The sequence below is a fragment of the Phocoena sinus genome, chromosome 1 (assembly GCF_008692025.1).
Source record: "Phocoena sinus isolate mPhoSin1 chromosome 1, mPhoSin1.pri, whole genome shotgun sequence".
In the NCBI taxonomy this organism is placed as follows: Eukaryota; Metazoa; Chordata; class Mammalia; order Artiodactyla; family Phocoenidae; genus Phocoena; species Phocoena sinus.
In genome coordinates, this window is record NC_045763.1 from 117,611,526 (window position 1) to 117,628,621 (window position 17,096).

Consider the following 17,096-nt stretch of genomic DNA (forward strand, 5'->3'; position numbering starts at 1 on the left):
CTAGGTCCCTTCACGTTTTCATAATATATTATTTGATTTTTCTACGTGCTGAGGATGATAAGAAACAAAAAGTATTCTAATCTAATTTTTAAAAAGAGAGAGTAAGAGAGAGAAAGGAGCTTTCCCCTGGGTTTGGTCACACATCATTGTAACCCCCTTACCGCTTAGACATGTCCCAGACTCTGATACTCTTGTCTTCAGAATTGCTGAGGATCAACTCTTGGCGAGGGTGGAAGACAGCACAAGATACATTGTTGTAATGGCCCCGGCAGGTATCAACTTCCCATGCCTTTGATTCTGAAGGACAAAGAAGAATTAGGTCACCACAACTCCCTACTACTTTAAGTTTGGGATTTCAAATTATGACATCCTCTAACCAAATGCTAGGTACTACTACAAAATGTTAAGTTACCAACTCCTTTCTAATAGGGCAATTTTCTTCATTTAAGACTCTGAATCTTTACATATTTCTTTGTTATTTCATTCTCACCCTCCTATCAATTATAACACCTCTTCTCTGTCATTCTTTATCTCCTTACCCTGCTCTGTCACTAGCTGCCACTATAGAATAAATGGACTCTTCATGGGGCAGGAATGTTATCTGGTTCAGTCATCACTGTTATCTTCAGAACCCTGAACAATGGTTAGTACAAAGTAGGTACTCAATAAATATTTGTTGAATAAATGAATTCTTATTTTTAATTATGTTCACACTCCTCAAAATCAGGATGCCATCAAAGGAAAAAAAAGGGAATAAGGCAATTGTCATGCTCCCAGGATTAGCTTAACAACCTAAGGTAGGAAAATGGGTCACTAAGTCTGGAAAACCTGGCTACTTCACCTTGCTGGCCAGCAGCCAATATTTTAGGTATGGTGATACTGTCACTGGTTCACTCACCGTTCATGCGCCAGATCTTCACTTGACGGTCATCTGCCCCAGATACAATGAGGGGCATAGTGGGGTGGAAGGCAGCCCAGTTAACTCCACGATCATGACCCTGTACAAAAAAAGGTGGTTCTTCTAAACTAAAAAAGTCGTTCTTCTTTATATCTGTTACTCAAAGCAAACCAATGGACCATGCTAGTGGTTATAAACGATGTCTCTGATTTTTACTCTTCATGTGAAAAGACTCAAGGGACTGCTGCTCTAAGATTTGACCATGAGAATTACTATATCAATCTATCTAATATTATTCTCAAATTCTCATGGGAATTCCCAAATCCTTCTACTCCCAAATTCAGCTTCATTTGCATTTGGGATATACTACCTTGTTTTGTTACTTGTCTACTTATATTTTATTTCTCCAACTAGTTATTAGCATCTCAAGAATAAAGGCCAATTTTATAACTTAATGAAGAAATTCTCAAAGTGTGCTCAAGAAACTCTTAGATGAGCTCCAAGAACCTTTCAGGAAATCTGCAGGGTCAAAAACGATTTTCATAATAACACCAAAACGTTATTTGCCCCTTTCACTCGTATTCTCTCATGACTGTAGAGTTTTCCAGAGGTTACATGACATGTGATGATGTCACTGCTTTGGTGGCTAAAAGACTTTATCCTTATATAGTCCATGTTTTAAGAGTTCTTGGTTTTAATTTCAAATATGATAAAAATTGAGATATGCACATAAACAAAAACTCTCCGGGGTCCTAAATAACTTCTAAGTGTATAAAAAGGTCCTCAGACCAAAAAGTTTAAGAACTGCTGATTTTAAGATATCTTTTACCCTATTTGTAAGTTTATACTCTGTATCATAACAGAATCACAGATAAGGTAGTTTCGAATTAGCAGTATTTTTGAGAGGTACCATTCTGTGGTAAAGCAGCTTGGTTTGGAGTCAGACAGATCCAAGTTCAAAGCCTAGTTCTTCAACTTAGTAGACTTGTGTAGACTTTGGTAAACCACTTAATTTCCGTAAATCTCAATTTTTTCATCTGCAAAATGAGGTTAATAATATCTCTACCAGTAGATAGCTGTAAGGATTATTTTTTAAAAATCTAGTTTGTTTCCCTTATGCTTTTCTATTTTCCCACCATGCATGCAAGTTATTTACACATGGTTGGTTCTCAATAACTTTGATTAACTATCCTCCCCCTCCCCTTCAAGAGGCTTGACAATGGGCTCTGCTTTGGGATGGTGATGGAGCTTATGCCAGCTTTCATGTTTATAAGGTAACATGACTCTCCCTCAGGTAGCATATAAGCTTCATTTCTCTGTTGGCTCACCCACTATTCTATTTTCAGTGCCTCAAACAGGGCCTGGCACTCAGTAAACCCTGCATAAGTCTTTGTTGAAGGAATGAATAAATGAACGGCATATTGTCACTGTTTCCCTGAGAGATAAGTACCTCCAGTACATGCTTCACCACTGCATCCGTAGTTCCAAACAGATCAACCCCAGTTATTCCTCTCACATCCGACTCCACTGCACCAGGAGACAAGTTTTTTTTCCTTAGACCTTTGAAGGGGTAAGGAGTGGGATGAAAAATGTAAACATAATGTTACCAAAAAGAACACAGTGACAGAAATGCAGAAAGGTACAGTGACAGACTAACATTAAGGAAAAAGAAGGGAAAAAGAAATTTAGAGAGACTAAAGAAAGATGCAAGAGCTTCTATCTATCTCTTTCTAAAACTGTTCGAGGGACTTCCCTGGAGGTCCAGTGGTTAAGACTCCACGTTCCCACTGCAGGGGACACGGGTTCAATCCCTGATTGGGGAACTAAGATCCCACGTGCCGTGCAGTGCAGCCTCAACAAACAAACGAACAAAAAACAAACAAACAAAACCTGTTCAAAATAGTGAAGTACATTCACTATCTTCTCTTCTCCTCCCTTAACAGACCCATTACTAGGACTTCTTCCCAGAGGAGGACAATCCAAACTTCTGACATAGCTAATTTCTTCAACAAACCTCATCTCAAGAGCTGTCTACTTGAGATAACACCCATTTCCATTCTTCAATATTCTTGAAATGTGGTCTCAAATGGTAAACATTCAATTTCTACTTTCAACTTCATGAAATCTATAGCAACTTTTCTTCTATCATCTCAAAAAATTTTAAAAGAAAAGTCATTTGGGGAGGCCGCAGCTCAGTGTTTCTCAAACTAGAAGCTTCTAGGCAACTCATGGGGAAGTTCCAAAGGAGTTAAGGAAACTAAAACTATCAAATATAAAACAGCTTATTTGGTGGATGATACTGTAAAGCTACAAATTGTGCAAAAAGTATACTCATATCTTCTTCTTGACTCTTGAGCATGGGACAAAAATTATTAAAACTGTCATATCCCTTTAAACCCTTGCTCAAAAGACTGGTTATAGATCTGAATATATGTATCTTGCTATTAAAACTTTTGGAGACTAAAGGGAGAAATCAGCCCATAATTCAAAAACAACAGAAAAGGACTTCCCTGGTGGCGCAGTGGTTAAGAATCCGTCTGCCTATATGTATACATATAACAGATTCACTTTGTTATACAGTAGAAACTAACACAACATTGTAAAGTAATTATACTCCAATAAAGATGTTAAAAGAAAATTAAAAGTAAAAAAAAGAATCCGCCTGCCAATGCAGGGGACACAGGTTTGATCCCTGGTCCAGGAGGATCCCACATGCTGCGGAGCAACTAAGCCCATGTGCCACAATTACTGAGCCCGTGTGCCACAACTACTGAAGCCCGTGCGCCTAGAGCCCGTGCCCTGCAACGAGAAGCCACTGCAATGAGAAGCCCGTGCACCGCAACAAAGAGTAGCCCCCACTCGCTGCAACTAGAGAAAGCCCACACGCAGCAACAAAGACCCAACGCAGCCAAAAATAAATAGATAGATAGAAGGATAGGAAGAAACCAGACGAAACAAAACAAAAAAGACACCAGGATAAGGAGAGTCTTATTTGTATAGGGCCCACATTTATGGCTCAACCACAACCTGTCTTTAAAATTTGATATTTTGTGCTATAGTCAGAACCAAAATTACAGTAACACTACTACCTTACAGGTGAAAAGCACTTTGTGTTTTCAAAGCTGATCTGGGTAACGACGCTTCGAGGTAGGCGAGCAGGGATAATTATACCAGCTTACAGAGAGAAAATAGAATTGGGACTAAAATCCTATCTTTTGGAGTATTTGGGGGTGGGGGGAGAGGAAGATGAAACTACCTGGCACTTATAAAGTAAAAAGAACAAATATCTGTAATAGGGGGGAAATAAAAGCTATCACTTAAAATAAAACCTACATAGTTTTAAGCCTAAATTTTGGCACCTATAAGAAAATACAAAAACTGTAGTTCAATGATTGAATTTATCTTCATTGTTTTAAAATTACAATGTATCTCTTCTAGTACGATGGCACCTAAACATCAGCATTAGAGAAGCAAGTGCCTAAAAGGACATGACAGTTTTAATTATCTTGTACTCTGTCCATGATAAGCATTTAGCCAACAGGTAGAAAGAAATAAAACCAATGCTTTAAAAAAAATTCATTCTCCTAAGGTTTCAAAAATACATCATCATAGGGATGTCTCCTTTCACTTATTTCATTTATCCCTTTAATGGGATCTGTCAACTTTTTCTAATGAGTCTGGTGCAGGAAACAGATTCAAAGGAACATACAAAGACAGACAGCTGCGAGGAACTTCACCTCCAATAAGCTTCAACAAACACATTAAAAGGAAAGCTGTATGACAGAATGGAAGCCTTTGTTGCACTTGCTTGTAATGATCCAGGAAAAGGGGAAGAGCAAAAACAGAGAGATGAATAGTGACAGGCAGTGAAAAGATACTTAGAGAAGAAATATTTGAGCCTTCGACAAGCTACTCACTAGGACTGAACGACAGATGGAAAATTTCTACAGCAGCTACTCAGATCCAGAGGGAGGGGAGGACACACTCAGAATGGACCAGTTTGACGCACACTTCCCAGTGGGAACCAGGGGAAGTAGTAAAAAGAGAGGGATGAGGACAGGATTTGGCAGCAAATTAATACTTTTTTAGTAGTCATTTCAAAGATTAAGACTGAATTATATGGGCTTGACATGCAAAAGTATAAGCACATTAAAATAATTTCACTGTCAGTTTACCTGGACGCTCAAGCTAAAAAAGTAACCTATCTTTTAAATCTAGGTTGTAAATATATTCCCTTTTAAGCAAATATTTTTTGCCAGGCTAATACAAAAGATCAAGTTAAGCTAAGCCCTGTGGGTTAATCCTAATGGGAGGGGTATCAAGAAGACAGGTTTTCCTTTAAGACCTCTGTTTCCTTATTATTTACTTAGTTCAGAGAGTGTCCCCCTTCAAAGAGAGTCACTCAGAAAGATTAAAATTTTCACCAGTCCTCTAAATTTGAGGGTTTTTGTTCTCTGACTCTCTTTCTCTTTTTCCCTCCTGGAAACACTAGAAATATTAACTCTGGTTCCTAACAGAGCTGACTGCTAATTTCTCTTCCTGTGTTCAGATTTATTTGAACCCAGGCAAAATAACTCTGCTAAAAAGAGTATGCTGACTTCCAGAAAAGGAAAGAATGCGTAAGTCTAACCAAAAGCTCCTTCCACTTGGTTAAATACCAAAGCATCTCCTTCCACTCTGGTTAAAGGGTTACTGGAAATCAAGGGAGTTGTGAGTACAGAAAAACACTTAGAAATGGTAAAGAGAGAATTAACATTAGTAACATTAGTACAAAATTTCAGTATCACATATACTAGGTATAGCAATTGTAATGTTATTATATAGTAATCCATGCACTTTACACAGTCAAGAGCAAGCATAAACCCAATGGGGTCAGACCCTCTCCCTCTCTTCTCTGATTTAGGGCCTTTGATTCTGATGCAAATATGTTTTCCTACAAAAGTGAAAAAAAGGATTTCTTGCCTTGGGCATTTCATGATGACCAAAGAGAATCCATTCACCTAAGTGCCCCAAATTGCTTTAGCTAGGCCACAGGGATTCTGGCCACATTCTCTGCCAGAATCAGGTGGCATAAACAGTACTCTTAAGAGTGGAGCAGTATAAGGCCCCTCCAACCCGATGCACTATGAAAGAATTAAGCCCCAGTGGCCAAACCACCAGTTTATGCACGTAACGAATTAACTTCTCTATGATCTAGAATGGCATTACCTGTATACCATTCTTAGAAGAACTGAGAAAACAAGTCACTCAAAGTGTTTGAGTAGCACATAATTCTCTCACAGATCCCCAGTTGGGAAAGGCTATTCTAAGTAATTGTCCCTGATCAGCTGGAACAGCATGACCTGGGATCCAACCCCATCAGGCTCCCATATCCTGAGACAGAGAGGGTGCTTTGAATGCGTGCACAGTGAAAAACCATGGAAAGCCATAGCTAGGTTACTGCGGGAGTGAAGAGTAAGCTCCCTGGTACTAGCAGTGAGGAGAGGACACAGGCTCACAGTGCCTGTACCTAACACCTTCTGCTGGCATGGCTGGTCACATCTGGGTGTACTTCAAAAAGCCTAGCCAGTCTGACGAAAAACTGCAATGGCAAAAGCCCTAGCAGAAGAGAGGACAACTGCCCTATCTCCAAGACAGTCTTGTTTATACCACTCCCTTCTAATTCTGAAGCTTTGAAACTGCAAACACAGCATGATGCAGAGGTTCTACTTCCAACTGTCCTCACCTTCCCCTTGGCTTGTCTCTATACTACATGAATCTTAAACACCTGCTATTATAACATTTCAAATGCTACACCCAGGAATCCAAATTGTCTAACTTGCTTGTTAAAACAGCAAGTATCATACTGCCCCAGCCCACCATGCCACAAGGGAGTTGGGAAAAGTTATCAACTTTCTTTATTACCACAAAGAACCAGGCAAGGACCTATGAGGAGTCCTTCCTTTTACAGAATGAAAACAGTGTTCTGTGGTCTAGTCATGGACCTTTCAGAGAACCCAATCTCTAAGAATTTCTAAGGCAAAAAACAACTAGAAACAATTCAGGAAGTGATAAGTAAATTTAACTGGGCAGAGAACCATAGCATTTAGAATTTCATTTCCCTATTCCATTTCTCAACAAAGCACTTCCATTTTTCCAGCATGTCAATCTCATGGGTACAGTCCTTCCTCTGCATTTAAATTCTCAGTTCTCCTCTATAAAGCACTAAAAATTTAAATCCTTATCCCAAAATCAAGACACTGTATACAAACTGTGAAAGGAGGGATTATGACAACTCTCCAAAATCTACAAGTTATTTTTCATTCTAGAAGTCTGCCAGTTAAAAGGTTTTCTGGACGTGAAAATCCATCCTCCAACCCTCATGCTCCTTACACTAGAAGATATATAATAGAAGGATATTCCTATTTCTAAATGAAGCCACAGGATCCAAGAGCCCTGCTTCCCTGCACTAATCTACTCCCAAAATTCATTTTTGTCAAAGATTTTTTTTTATTTTAGTGGAAAGCTCGATTCTTAATCAAATACTCCCTAAAACTGAACTAAAAGGTGAAATTTTCTTCAACTTAAAATGAATTTTCTAGAGCAGCCACTTTTCTTAGAATACCTCTAACATGAAGAACCGTCAAAGCAGATTTAATACCCTCAAAATCAAAGACACTATTATATGAGAAAAGAATATTCTAAGTTTTCCTGTTCTAAGCCAACTACCCTCACTATTTTAAGCAATTGCAGTTTTGCGCCAGACACCACTAGGTTGTCCCCTGAACTTGGGCAGCTCACCAGAAATATCCCAAACGCGCACAGTCTGGTCCAGGCTGGCTGATACAACCAGGTCTTCTGAGGGGTGGAACTGAGCACACATTACATAATGATTGTGCCCCGTTAACACACTGCAAGAGGAAAAAAGAAAGACAATACCAAATTAGAGGCAGGAATCTACAGATTCCTACATGCTAAATACCATGTTCCATATTGAGCAGATGCAGGTCCAATGATACTTTTTTGGAGGCAAAGGCAAGTCATCCTAACAATTCTGAACTAATAATAATAAGCAAGGTCAGCTGTTCCAAGAGTGGCTCTCTTCTTGCCTGTAATGTTTTAGTATCTACATATTACTAACTTCAGGAGAACTGAGACTGTACAGCTTTCCTCTCAGATTAAAGATGCATTAAAATACTAAAATAAATGAAATCTTAGTAATTCATACTGGAAGCTATGTTAGATTTTAGTGGGGTATCCCTCTTAAAGGCCATAACTTTAAATGGTCCTTACATACTTACGGAAAGCTCTACACCCAAATACAAAGCAGGACAGAAGTCTAGATCTTGACTCAGGTTTCACGGGAACAGAACTGAAAACCAGCCAAAAATTTTGTTCTAAAAGCCTAGCTATATGACCTCCTTTGCCTGGTAAGAAATGACCAGTAAATCCAGGTTCATATATTACTAATGAGATTGCTTCTGTATTTATCATTTTATACACAAGAGTGTCTTACAAATATAATCAGTAATTAATCAGCGGACATAGCCCATTAGTGAAGGGAGATGATTATTCTGAAGAGACGCTAATTATGAAAATACTAGGAGATGAAAGTTTTTTTGAGCTGTCTCCTGCTTTACCAGACACAGGTCCTAGATTGCCAGTTCCACACTCGGATGGTCTGATCATCTGAAGCACTCAGAATCCAAGGATATTCCTGAAAAATATTCCAGACAAAGGGTTTGAACATGAAACAAATGTGTTCTTCCAGGCTGCAGTAACCCATTTCTCTCTTTGGAGGAAATATTCCGTTGCCTAACGTCTCAGCTAGTTTCTAAGCGATTTTGATTTATCAGGCTAGTTATCTATTCCTCCTTACCATTCTACCAGCTTTTCCCAACTTCGGCACTTTCAGCTATAAGGTTTAAGAGTGGAAGCCAGACATAATAGATTCTCAGAGGCAAATAGTATAAAACATATTTACATTTACTTTTACATATGTGCATATGTATATATGATTTATATTTATAAATAATCTTGTAAATTAAGATCTTGTGAAAGGATTTCTTCTCTTTAACCCTAAGATTGGAATATTGTTTGTCTTTTTATAAATTTATTTATTATTATTTTTAAAAATTTTTGGCTGTGTTGGGTCTTCCTTGTGGTGTGCGGGCTTCTCATTGTGGTGGCTTCTCTTGTTGCGGAGCATGGACTCCAGGCACGCAGGCTTCAGTAGTTGTGGCTCTCGGGCTCTAGAGCACAGGCTCAGTAGTTGTGGCACATGGGCTTTAGTTGCTCCACGGCATGTGGGATCTTCCCGGACCAGGGCTCAAACCCGTATCCCCTGTATTGGTAGGCAGATTCTTAACCACTGCACCACCAGGGAAACCCCTGGAATACTGTTTTAAAGTCTGACTTCTCCCTGTCAGACCATCCAGCCTCAAAAAATTCCCAAGTCTCAGTAAACAAAGCAGAAAGTAACGTGTAAAAACAATTCAGCCCTTTTAGAGTCTTCAAGCTTTTTAAGAAAAGGAAGTATTTCTTAGTCACAGTTTTATCTCCAGTGTTCAGCAACGAACTTAATAAGCACAAGGTACACATATACTTATTAAACTGAAAAAATAAAAGGAAATAAGCTTTTCATAACTTTCCAGCTGAATGGCAACTTGTTCTAGGCAAGAGCCTTCAGCAAGCCCTGAATGGCAATGACAATTAGTTCCTTCTGAGTAAATTATCTTATTGAATGGCCCTCATTCTCAAATGTTTCAGCTATAATTTTAGCATTCATCATCTCCTATTCTATCCTAAAATTTTTTTAATTTTAAAAAAGGAAATAAAGTATTATTAGCCAGGAATTTATTGTTTATTTCATTATATTCTTTCTTACTTAATTCAAGAGACTTAGTTTACTCAGAGTCAAGGAATAGTAGCATTCTAATAGCATATAATTATAGAGAAATCCAGTCAGGTTGGGACTAGATTAAGAGGTTGGGAGTCTCTAATCTGTAACTCAGTATCTGTCTACTGTGATACCTAACAGATCAAGAAAGGTTGTAAGCTTGGCTAAAGGAATAGTCTCTACCAGACCCTAAAATCCTAGGATAAAAGCACATGACTGTTAATGTTTCAAAACATTTGTTAGCTCATCAAAATGGCATCTTACCTTGACCTTCCTCTAGACACACTATTTAATAATATCCTACATGTGATTAGCCTGCAAACTTTTGTGTGCTAGCTCAGCAAACCTAAAATCAAATCTCTGCTTTTCCCTACAGAGAATCAATGCCTTCCTCATAAAGCCCACTGAATCCAATTAAATTAAATTCAAATATAACACTGAGTGCTTCCTCTTGCAGAAGGAAACAAAGCAGAAAGGTCAACACCTCACAGATCTTAGAAGAATCAATAACATAATTCTGTTATCAAAGCATGGATGCTTGAGGAGCAAGTAGAAGATTCCTACAGGGAAACTGAAAAATGCTGTAAAACAAAAGCCACAATGGCTACTTACATGATGAAAAAACGTAGTGCGGATGTAGTCTAAGTGCCCAAGCAATGTGAAGAGACAGCGCCGAAGCTTGTAATTCCAAACCTGCAAAGAGAAAAATTCAACTAAGGAATAGGACATAAGGTCTTGCACCTCTATAAGGCCCAGGTTTCTCAATAAACAAGTTTGGATTTATATTTTGTCATTTTTAAATAGGTAAGAATCTTGATAGGGAATCTTGTTTAAGGTTTGAGGGGAAAAGACCATGAATGAAAATATAAGTCAGCTAAACAAAATGTGGGGAGGGAAAAAGGGCAAGGCTAGGGAAACCTAAAGATAAAATTATGGAAAGGTTTTTCTTTTTTTCTGGTAAGAAACCATCTGTATTTGATAACGTAAGACAAAATGCTTATCTAAGGCTCAACTTGAAATTCTTCTTTCTACTGCATTACTGTGTTCTTAGCTTGAACACAGATCCCTTACTTAGTGCTTACCTATCACCTTAGCTCAGGATAAGAAAAAGTAGGATGGGTATGACTGCAAAGGAAACAATGATATAATATATAGCATCATCTTTTGTTAGATTCCTAAAGTGATGGCAAATGATGTCCATACATTCATGGTCTGTACTCATCTATCATGCAAACATATTTTAACTCATCACTATGGAAAATACTGCATTGTTCAGTTAGGCTGAGCTAAGCAGAAAAATATCATATTCAGATAAGAAATTAAGCCAACTACCAAAGTATCAGGCATCAATGGACACAACTGAGGAAGATGCTGAAACCAGGACCATAAGTGTACAACAGCTCACACTTCCCATCCAGAAAAACTCCCAAAAATGTAAAAATAAGAGGTCAGATGCCTTTTTCTCCTTCTATAACATTTAACACTTGTTTATAATCTATCTAGGCCAGCTTGTTACTATTCCTTCCTATTTTTACTTAAAAACTGTTAAATTTTCTTTCATAAATCACAAAAGGTAATCCCATTTCCTGTAACAAATTTGAATAACCCTTAAGTCTGATTGTCCAAAAAAGAATGTAAGCTCCCTAAAGGTGGGGTCCTTGTCCATCATGCTCAACACTATACCCCTAGCACCTAACATAACAGCTAACACTTAGTACATGCTCAAAAGGTATGTGCAGCAGAAATGAGAAAAGGTAAATAACATGAAAAGTGAAAATATTCTAGTACCTTCACCTTCATCTGTTGAGTCATCTATAAATAAATATACATGTACACAGTGGAGTTTGAGTTTCACACAAAAATTAGATCATTCCATAAATACTATTCTGTAACTAGCTTTTTTTTTTTTTTTTTTTTTTGCGGTATATGGGCCTCTCACTGGACGCGCAGGCTCAGCGGCCATGGCTCACGGGCCTAGCCGCTCTGCGGCATGTGGGATCTTCCCGGACCGGGGCACAAACCCGTGTCCCCTGCATCGGCAGGCAGACTCTCAACCACTGCGCCACCAGGGAAGCCCTGTAACTAGCATTTTTTCCTCTTATAGAGTTCAGTATTTTAAACTTTCATATTTCTAGCTTCAAACTGTCTTGACTCCTTTATAGTCCTCTATCAAATTCCAGCACTGTGAATTCTGAAAGACCTATAGGGTTTTTAGACCTTGGCCATTTGTAATTCCTGCCTTTCTCTTTGTAAATCAGGATTATACTAATATTACATTTATCTGAGTATAGCAAACAATATTATGGTCCATAAACATAACTTTTCGAGATAATCCCACTTTCATTAGAGAAATATAAATTTAAACCACAGCATAATAGCAGTACACACCCAACAGCTAGCTAATTCCTTTATTTAATAACAGCTTTAAGCTTTAATATTGTATAGCAAACAATATTATGGTCCATAAACATAACTTTTCGAGATAATCCCACTTTCATTAGAGAAATATAAATTTAAACCACAGCATAATAGCAGTACACACCCAACAGCTAGCTAATTCCTTTATTTAGTAACAGCTTTAAGATATAACTCAAATCCCATCTAATTCACCCATTTAAAGTATAGAATTCAGTGTTTTTTTAATACATTCATAGTTGTTCAACCATCAGCACAATAAATTTTAGAACATTTCATCACCCCCAAAAGAAAACTATACCCATTAGTAGTCCTCATTTTCTCTCAACCCCCCACCAAACTCCAGACAACCATTAATCAACTTTCTGTCTCTACTGATTTGCTCTACTGATCTGGATATTTTGTACAAATGAAAGATAACTCCTTTTCAAAAATGTAATGATTTGGGGAAAAACAATTTTTTCTTCAATGTCACTCAGTCTTTTTCTTAAACAGATCATAAGGAACCCAAGTTAACCATTATTAATACTTAATGGTCATCACTTTATTAGAAATATTACAAGGAAGTGATACCCTTAGGAGCTTTTGAGGCCTATCAGGTGATTTGAGCTTCCACTAACTGCCCCTGGGATCAGTGCCTAAAACCTAGAAACCAGAAAGAATTGTCCTCCCTATAATTCTAATGCCTCTTTTCTCTACAGGCAGCTGTCACTTTTCACGCCTGTCACCTAAGTTCTTCTGTATAATTTATAACTCCCTGAGGTAGCTTATGAAGACTATTTTTTTCATGAAGTAAATTTTTCTGGTTCAGTTAGATACAACCATCTCCTCTCCCATTTATTTGTTTGTTTATTCATTTATTTACTTATGGCTGCGTTGGGTCTTCACTGCTGCGCGCGGGCTTCCTCTAGTTGTGGTGAGTGGGGGCTACTCTTCGTTGCGGTGCATGGGCTTCTCATTGCAGTGGCTTCTCTTGTTGTGGAGCACAGGCTCTAGGCACGCGGGCCCAGTAGTTGTGGCTCGTGGGCTCTAGAGCGCAGGCTCAGTAGTTGTGGCACACGGGTTTAGCTGCTCCGCGGCATGTGGGATCTTCCCAGACCAGGGCTCGAACCTGTGTCCCCTGCATTGGCAGGCGGATTCTTAACCACTGCACCACCAGGGAAGTCCTATTTATTTATTTATTTGGTTGTGCCATGTCTTAGTTGCGGCACGTGGGCTCCTTAGTTGCGACCAGCGGGCTCCTTAGTTACAGCTCACGGGCTCCTTAGTTGCAGCTCACAGGCTCCTTAGTTGTGGCTAACCGGCTCCTTAGTTGTAGCACACGGGCTCCTTAGTTGTGGCATGCATGTGGGATCTACTTTCCTGACCAGAGATGGAACCCAGGCCCCCTGCATTGGGAACGTGGAGTTTTAACCACTGTGCCACCAAGGAAGTCCCCCATCTCCTCTCCATTTTTAATGTTACTGCCTAAGCTCATGCTCTGTTCATTTCCCACATGGACTTTTATAAGGGTCTCCTAACTGGTATCTGCCTCCAGTCTTGCCCAATTCATCCAATCTTTTCTCTATACTGCCACTCAAGTAACCTTTTCAAAAAAATGTGAATCTGATGTCACTCCTCTACTTAAACGCCTTTAATGACTCATTGTTTTTTGTATGATAACATCTAAACTTCTGAGCACTATAAAGAGATACTCCATAATCTGGCCCTTCTCATCTTCTGCTCCTTCTCTCACCTTTTGTCCAGATTTTATCCACACAAAACTAATTATAGTTTCTCAAATGTATCCAGCTATGTCATACCTTTTTGTCTTTGTACCGACATTGTCCTTCCCTATTTCACTTTGGTTATCTCTCTATTGTATTACTCACTAAACTGTACATGCTATTATTTGGCTATATATTTAACTCCTCCATTAGAATAAAAGCTCTTCAGAGCAGAAACCACTTCTTATTTATTTTTGAATTCCAAAAATATAAAACAGTGCCTGCTACACAGTAAGCATTCAATAAATGTCTGCTGGATAAGTGCTCTGGATAATGTCAAAAGCCTGAGCTCTGTATGAATGAGATGTCTGGGTTTTTAGTCCCTTCCATAATTCCCAAACTTCACATTGCCTGTCTTTTACTCCCAGTCATGACAGACCCTCTATACCTTAATCTTATAGTCATCTCCTCCAGAGACAAACAGTGGTTGCTGCTTATGGAAGTCAATGCCTCGTACTGGACCTGGGGAAGAAGGCAGGCAATACATGTTAAAGAGGGTTATACTTCCTAGTCTCTAAGGTGATTCTTATTCAGAATTTTCCAGTTCTATCCCTCCCATGCTCTATAATCCTAAAGAAAGTTGAAACTACTCCAGAAGACAATAAATATTTATATCCCTTTTAGCTTCCTCCTAGAAACTGTTATCTTACCATCATGTTCATCAAACTTGTCAATGAGGGTACACATCCGATAGTCCCATAACTGAATGACCCCGTTGTGTAAACTGGTCAGGATCCAGGGTCTTTTGGGGTGAAAACTGAGTCCTGGGTGAAAAAAGACAGACAATGATCCAATGAGCTAAATAAGCCCCACGATGTCACCTCCTGCCAACTCTGATAAGAAAACAGGACAGCTAGGTTGACCCTAGGTTCATACATGCATTGATTGGATGCCACACATTGTGAATTTTATGGTATTAACATGCTGGATTTTTTGTTATATTTCTTTAGATACTGTTGGGCTTTGGTTTAGGATGCAGTTACTTGGAATTAGTTGGTCCTTTTGAGGCTTGCTTTTTAAGTTTTGTTAGGATGGGTCCATAGCAGCCTTTAGCTTAGGTCTAATTTGGCACCACTATTAAAGCAATACCCATTTGAAATCTCTATATCATGCCCTATAGTATCAGGAGGTCTATATTGGCCAGTATGTGAGCTCAATATGGGATTGTTCTGCCTTCTGCTCTCTAGGGATTCTTTCCCAGGCTTTGGGTCATTTCTTCACATGCATGTGCAGATTAGTACTCAAAGTCCTGACAGGATCCCCTGCAGAACTCTAGGGTTCTCTGTGCAGCTCCCTCTTCTCTAGTATTTTGCCCAGCAACTTCTAGCTGTCTTGACTTCCCTGAACTCTAAACTCTGTCTCCTCAGTGAGACCACGGGGCTCTTCCCCACTCCCCGTACTGCAGCCTGGAAACTCTCTCCAGGTAGTAAGCTAAAACAATCATAGGACTCATCTTGTTTATTTCCCTTCTCTCAAGAATCACTCTCGCACTGCCTGTTGTCTAATGTCTGAAAACCTTTGTTTCACACATTTTGTTCAGTTATGCAGGTATTTAAGGTGGGAACATAAACCTAGTCTCTCTTACTCCATCATGACTGGAAATGGAAGTCCACAGAAGTAACAACTGCTAACAGTTTGGACTGTAGTCTTTCAGGTTTTTAATGCAATCCATATCATTTTATGAAAATGGAGATACCATTATAATGTTCTGCAAACTTCTTTCCTCACTTAACTATATACAATGGATCTCACTACATTTAAGTACATATAAATGTAGACTCATTCTTTTTAATAACTGCAAGGTATAAATGCACCACATTTTAAAATTATTCTACTCATGGGCATTTAAGTTTTTTCTCTTAACTTCTATCTACCAGAAAATAGGACCTAATGAAGATGCTTCCACACATAATCTAGCCTATTTGCATTATTACTGATTTAGGCTAAAGACTGGAAATGAGATTGTTCAGGAATAGGGTATGTGCATTTAACATTTTGGTAGATACTATCTGATTGCAAAAAGACTGTATCAACATACAGTCTCACCAAGTTTCTGAAGGTACCCATTTTGCACACATTGGTCAACATGGGATGTTATCACCTATTTGTTGTTTTGCTTGCTTTACTAATCTAAGACCACTTCTTTCATTATTAGTGAGATAAAGAGTATTTTCATTTATTTATTGAACATTTTTATTTCTTCTTCTAAACTTTCCATTAGGTTGTTCATTCCCCCCGCCGTTATATACAGGAACACTCATTAATGGATATTTACTCTCAAATATTTTGATATCCTCCCCCCCACCCCGACTTTCCTTCCCTACTGCCCGATAAGAAATTAGGAGCAGAAGAGAAAACTCGAGGATTACAAAGACCCATTTCAACCATCCAGGAATTCTTAATGGTACTCTTCTTCATAACCAAGATTCCCAAGAGACTTAGAATTTGCTCAGAATCTATTCTTACATTAATAATGGCATCCAGTTTCTGAGCTATCGAGTCTACGCCAGTCACCTTTCATATAGTTTCTCATTTTAATTCTCTCTATAAAAGAATGTTAATTATTCACATATTACAGATGAGGAAATAGATTTAGAAATGTTAAGTTGCCCAAGATCGTGCAGTTTGTTACCGAATGTTTCAGGATTCCAAAGCAAGCCCACCTGACTCCAAGCAGCAAATTTCTAACCACTTTACTATGCTACATTTAAAAATTTTTTAATTTTATATTACTAAACATTCAAGATACAAATCTTTTCCCCAAGTCTCTGCCTTTCTCATTCTAACATTCTAAGAGACTACTACTGCAATTTCAGTTGTTTGTCCTCCACCTCCATCCACTGATGCACAAGTTTTAGAGTTGTCATATTCAGGAAATAAAAATAAAGATGCCCAGTTAAATTTGAATTTCAGATAAAAAGTGAACAATATTAAAAAGTTATTCGCTTTTTATCTGAAATTCAAATCCAATTAGGCATCCTCTATTTTATCCAGCAAACTGAGACTTAACAATGTCCTGTTTCCAGGTAGGCAATAGAGCCCAATGGAGGCACTGGATGTTGATATGGTGCAGCCCAAGGCCTCCTTAAGAGAGGTAGCCAGTGCTCGTCTCTGAAAAACGTAGAGTTGGACACGAATA

At 38.6% G+C, this 17,096-nt stretch overlaps 1 protein-coding gene across 4 annotated transcripts in view; it reads right to left on the reverse strand.

Moving 5' to 3' along the window:
• The window catches only part of COPA (COPI coat complex subunit alpha), a 49,679-nt gene that overhangs the window by 32,071 nt on the left and 512 nt on the right, over positions 1–17,096 (reverse strand). For all 4 annotated transcript variants that reach the window (XR_004348298.1, XM_032621489.1, XM_032621479.1 and 1 more), the window contains exons 2-9: positions 14,608–14,721; positions 14,346–14,419; positions 10,389–10,469; positions 8,518–8,594; positions 7,679–7,788; positions 2,349–2,458; positions 899–998; positions 162–297 (exon numbers count right to left, since the gene is read on the reverse strand). Coding sequence is in view for 3 of the 4 variants with exons in the window: in XM_032621489.1 (XP_032477380.1) it covers positions 162–297; positions 899–998; positions 2,349–2,458; positions 7,679–7,788; positions 8,518–8,594; positions 10,389–10,469; positions 14,346–14,419; positions 14,608–14,721 (802 nt within the window). In the remaining variant the exon portion in view is untranslated. The remainder of the gene's footprint in view (positions 1–161; positions 298–898; positions 999–2,348; positions 2,459–7,678; positions 7,789–8,517; positions 8,595–10,388; positions 10,470–14,345; positions 14,420–14,607; positions 14,722–17,096) is intronic.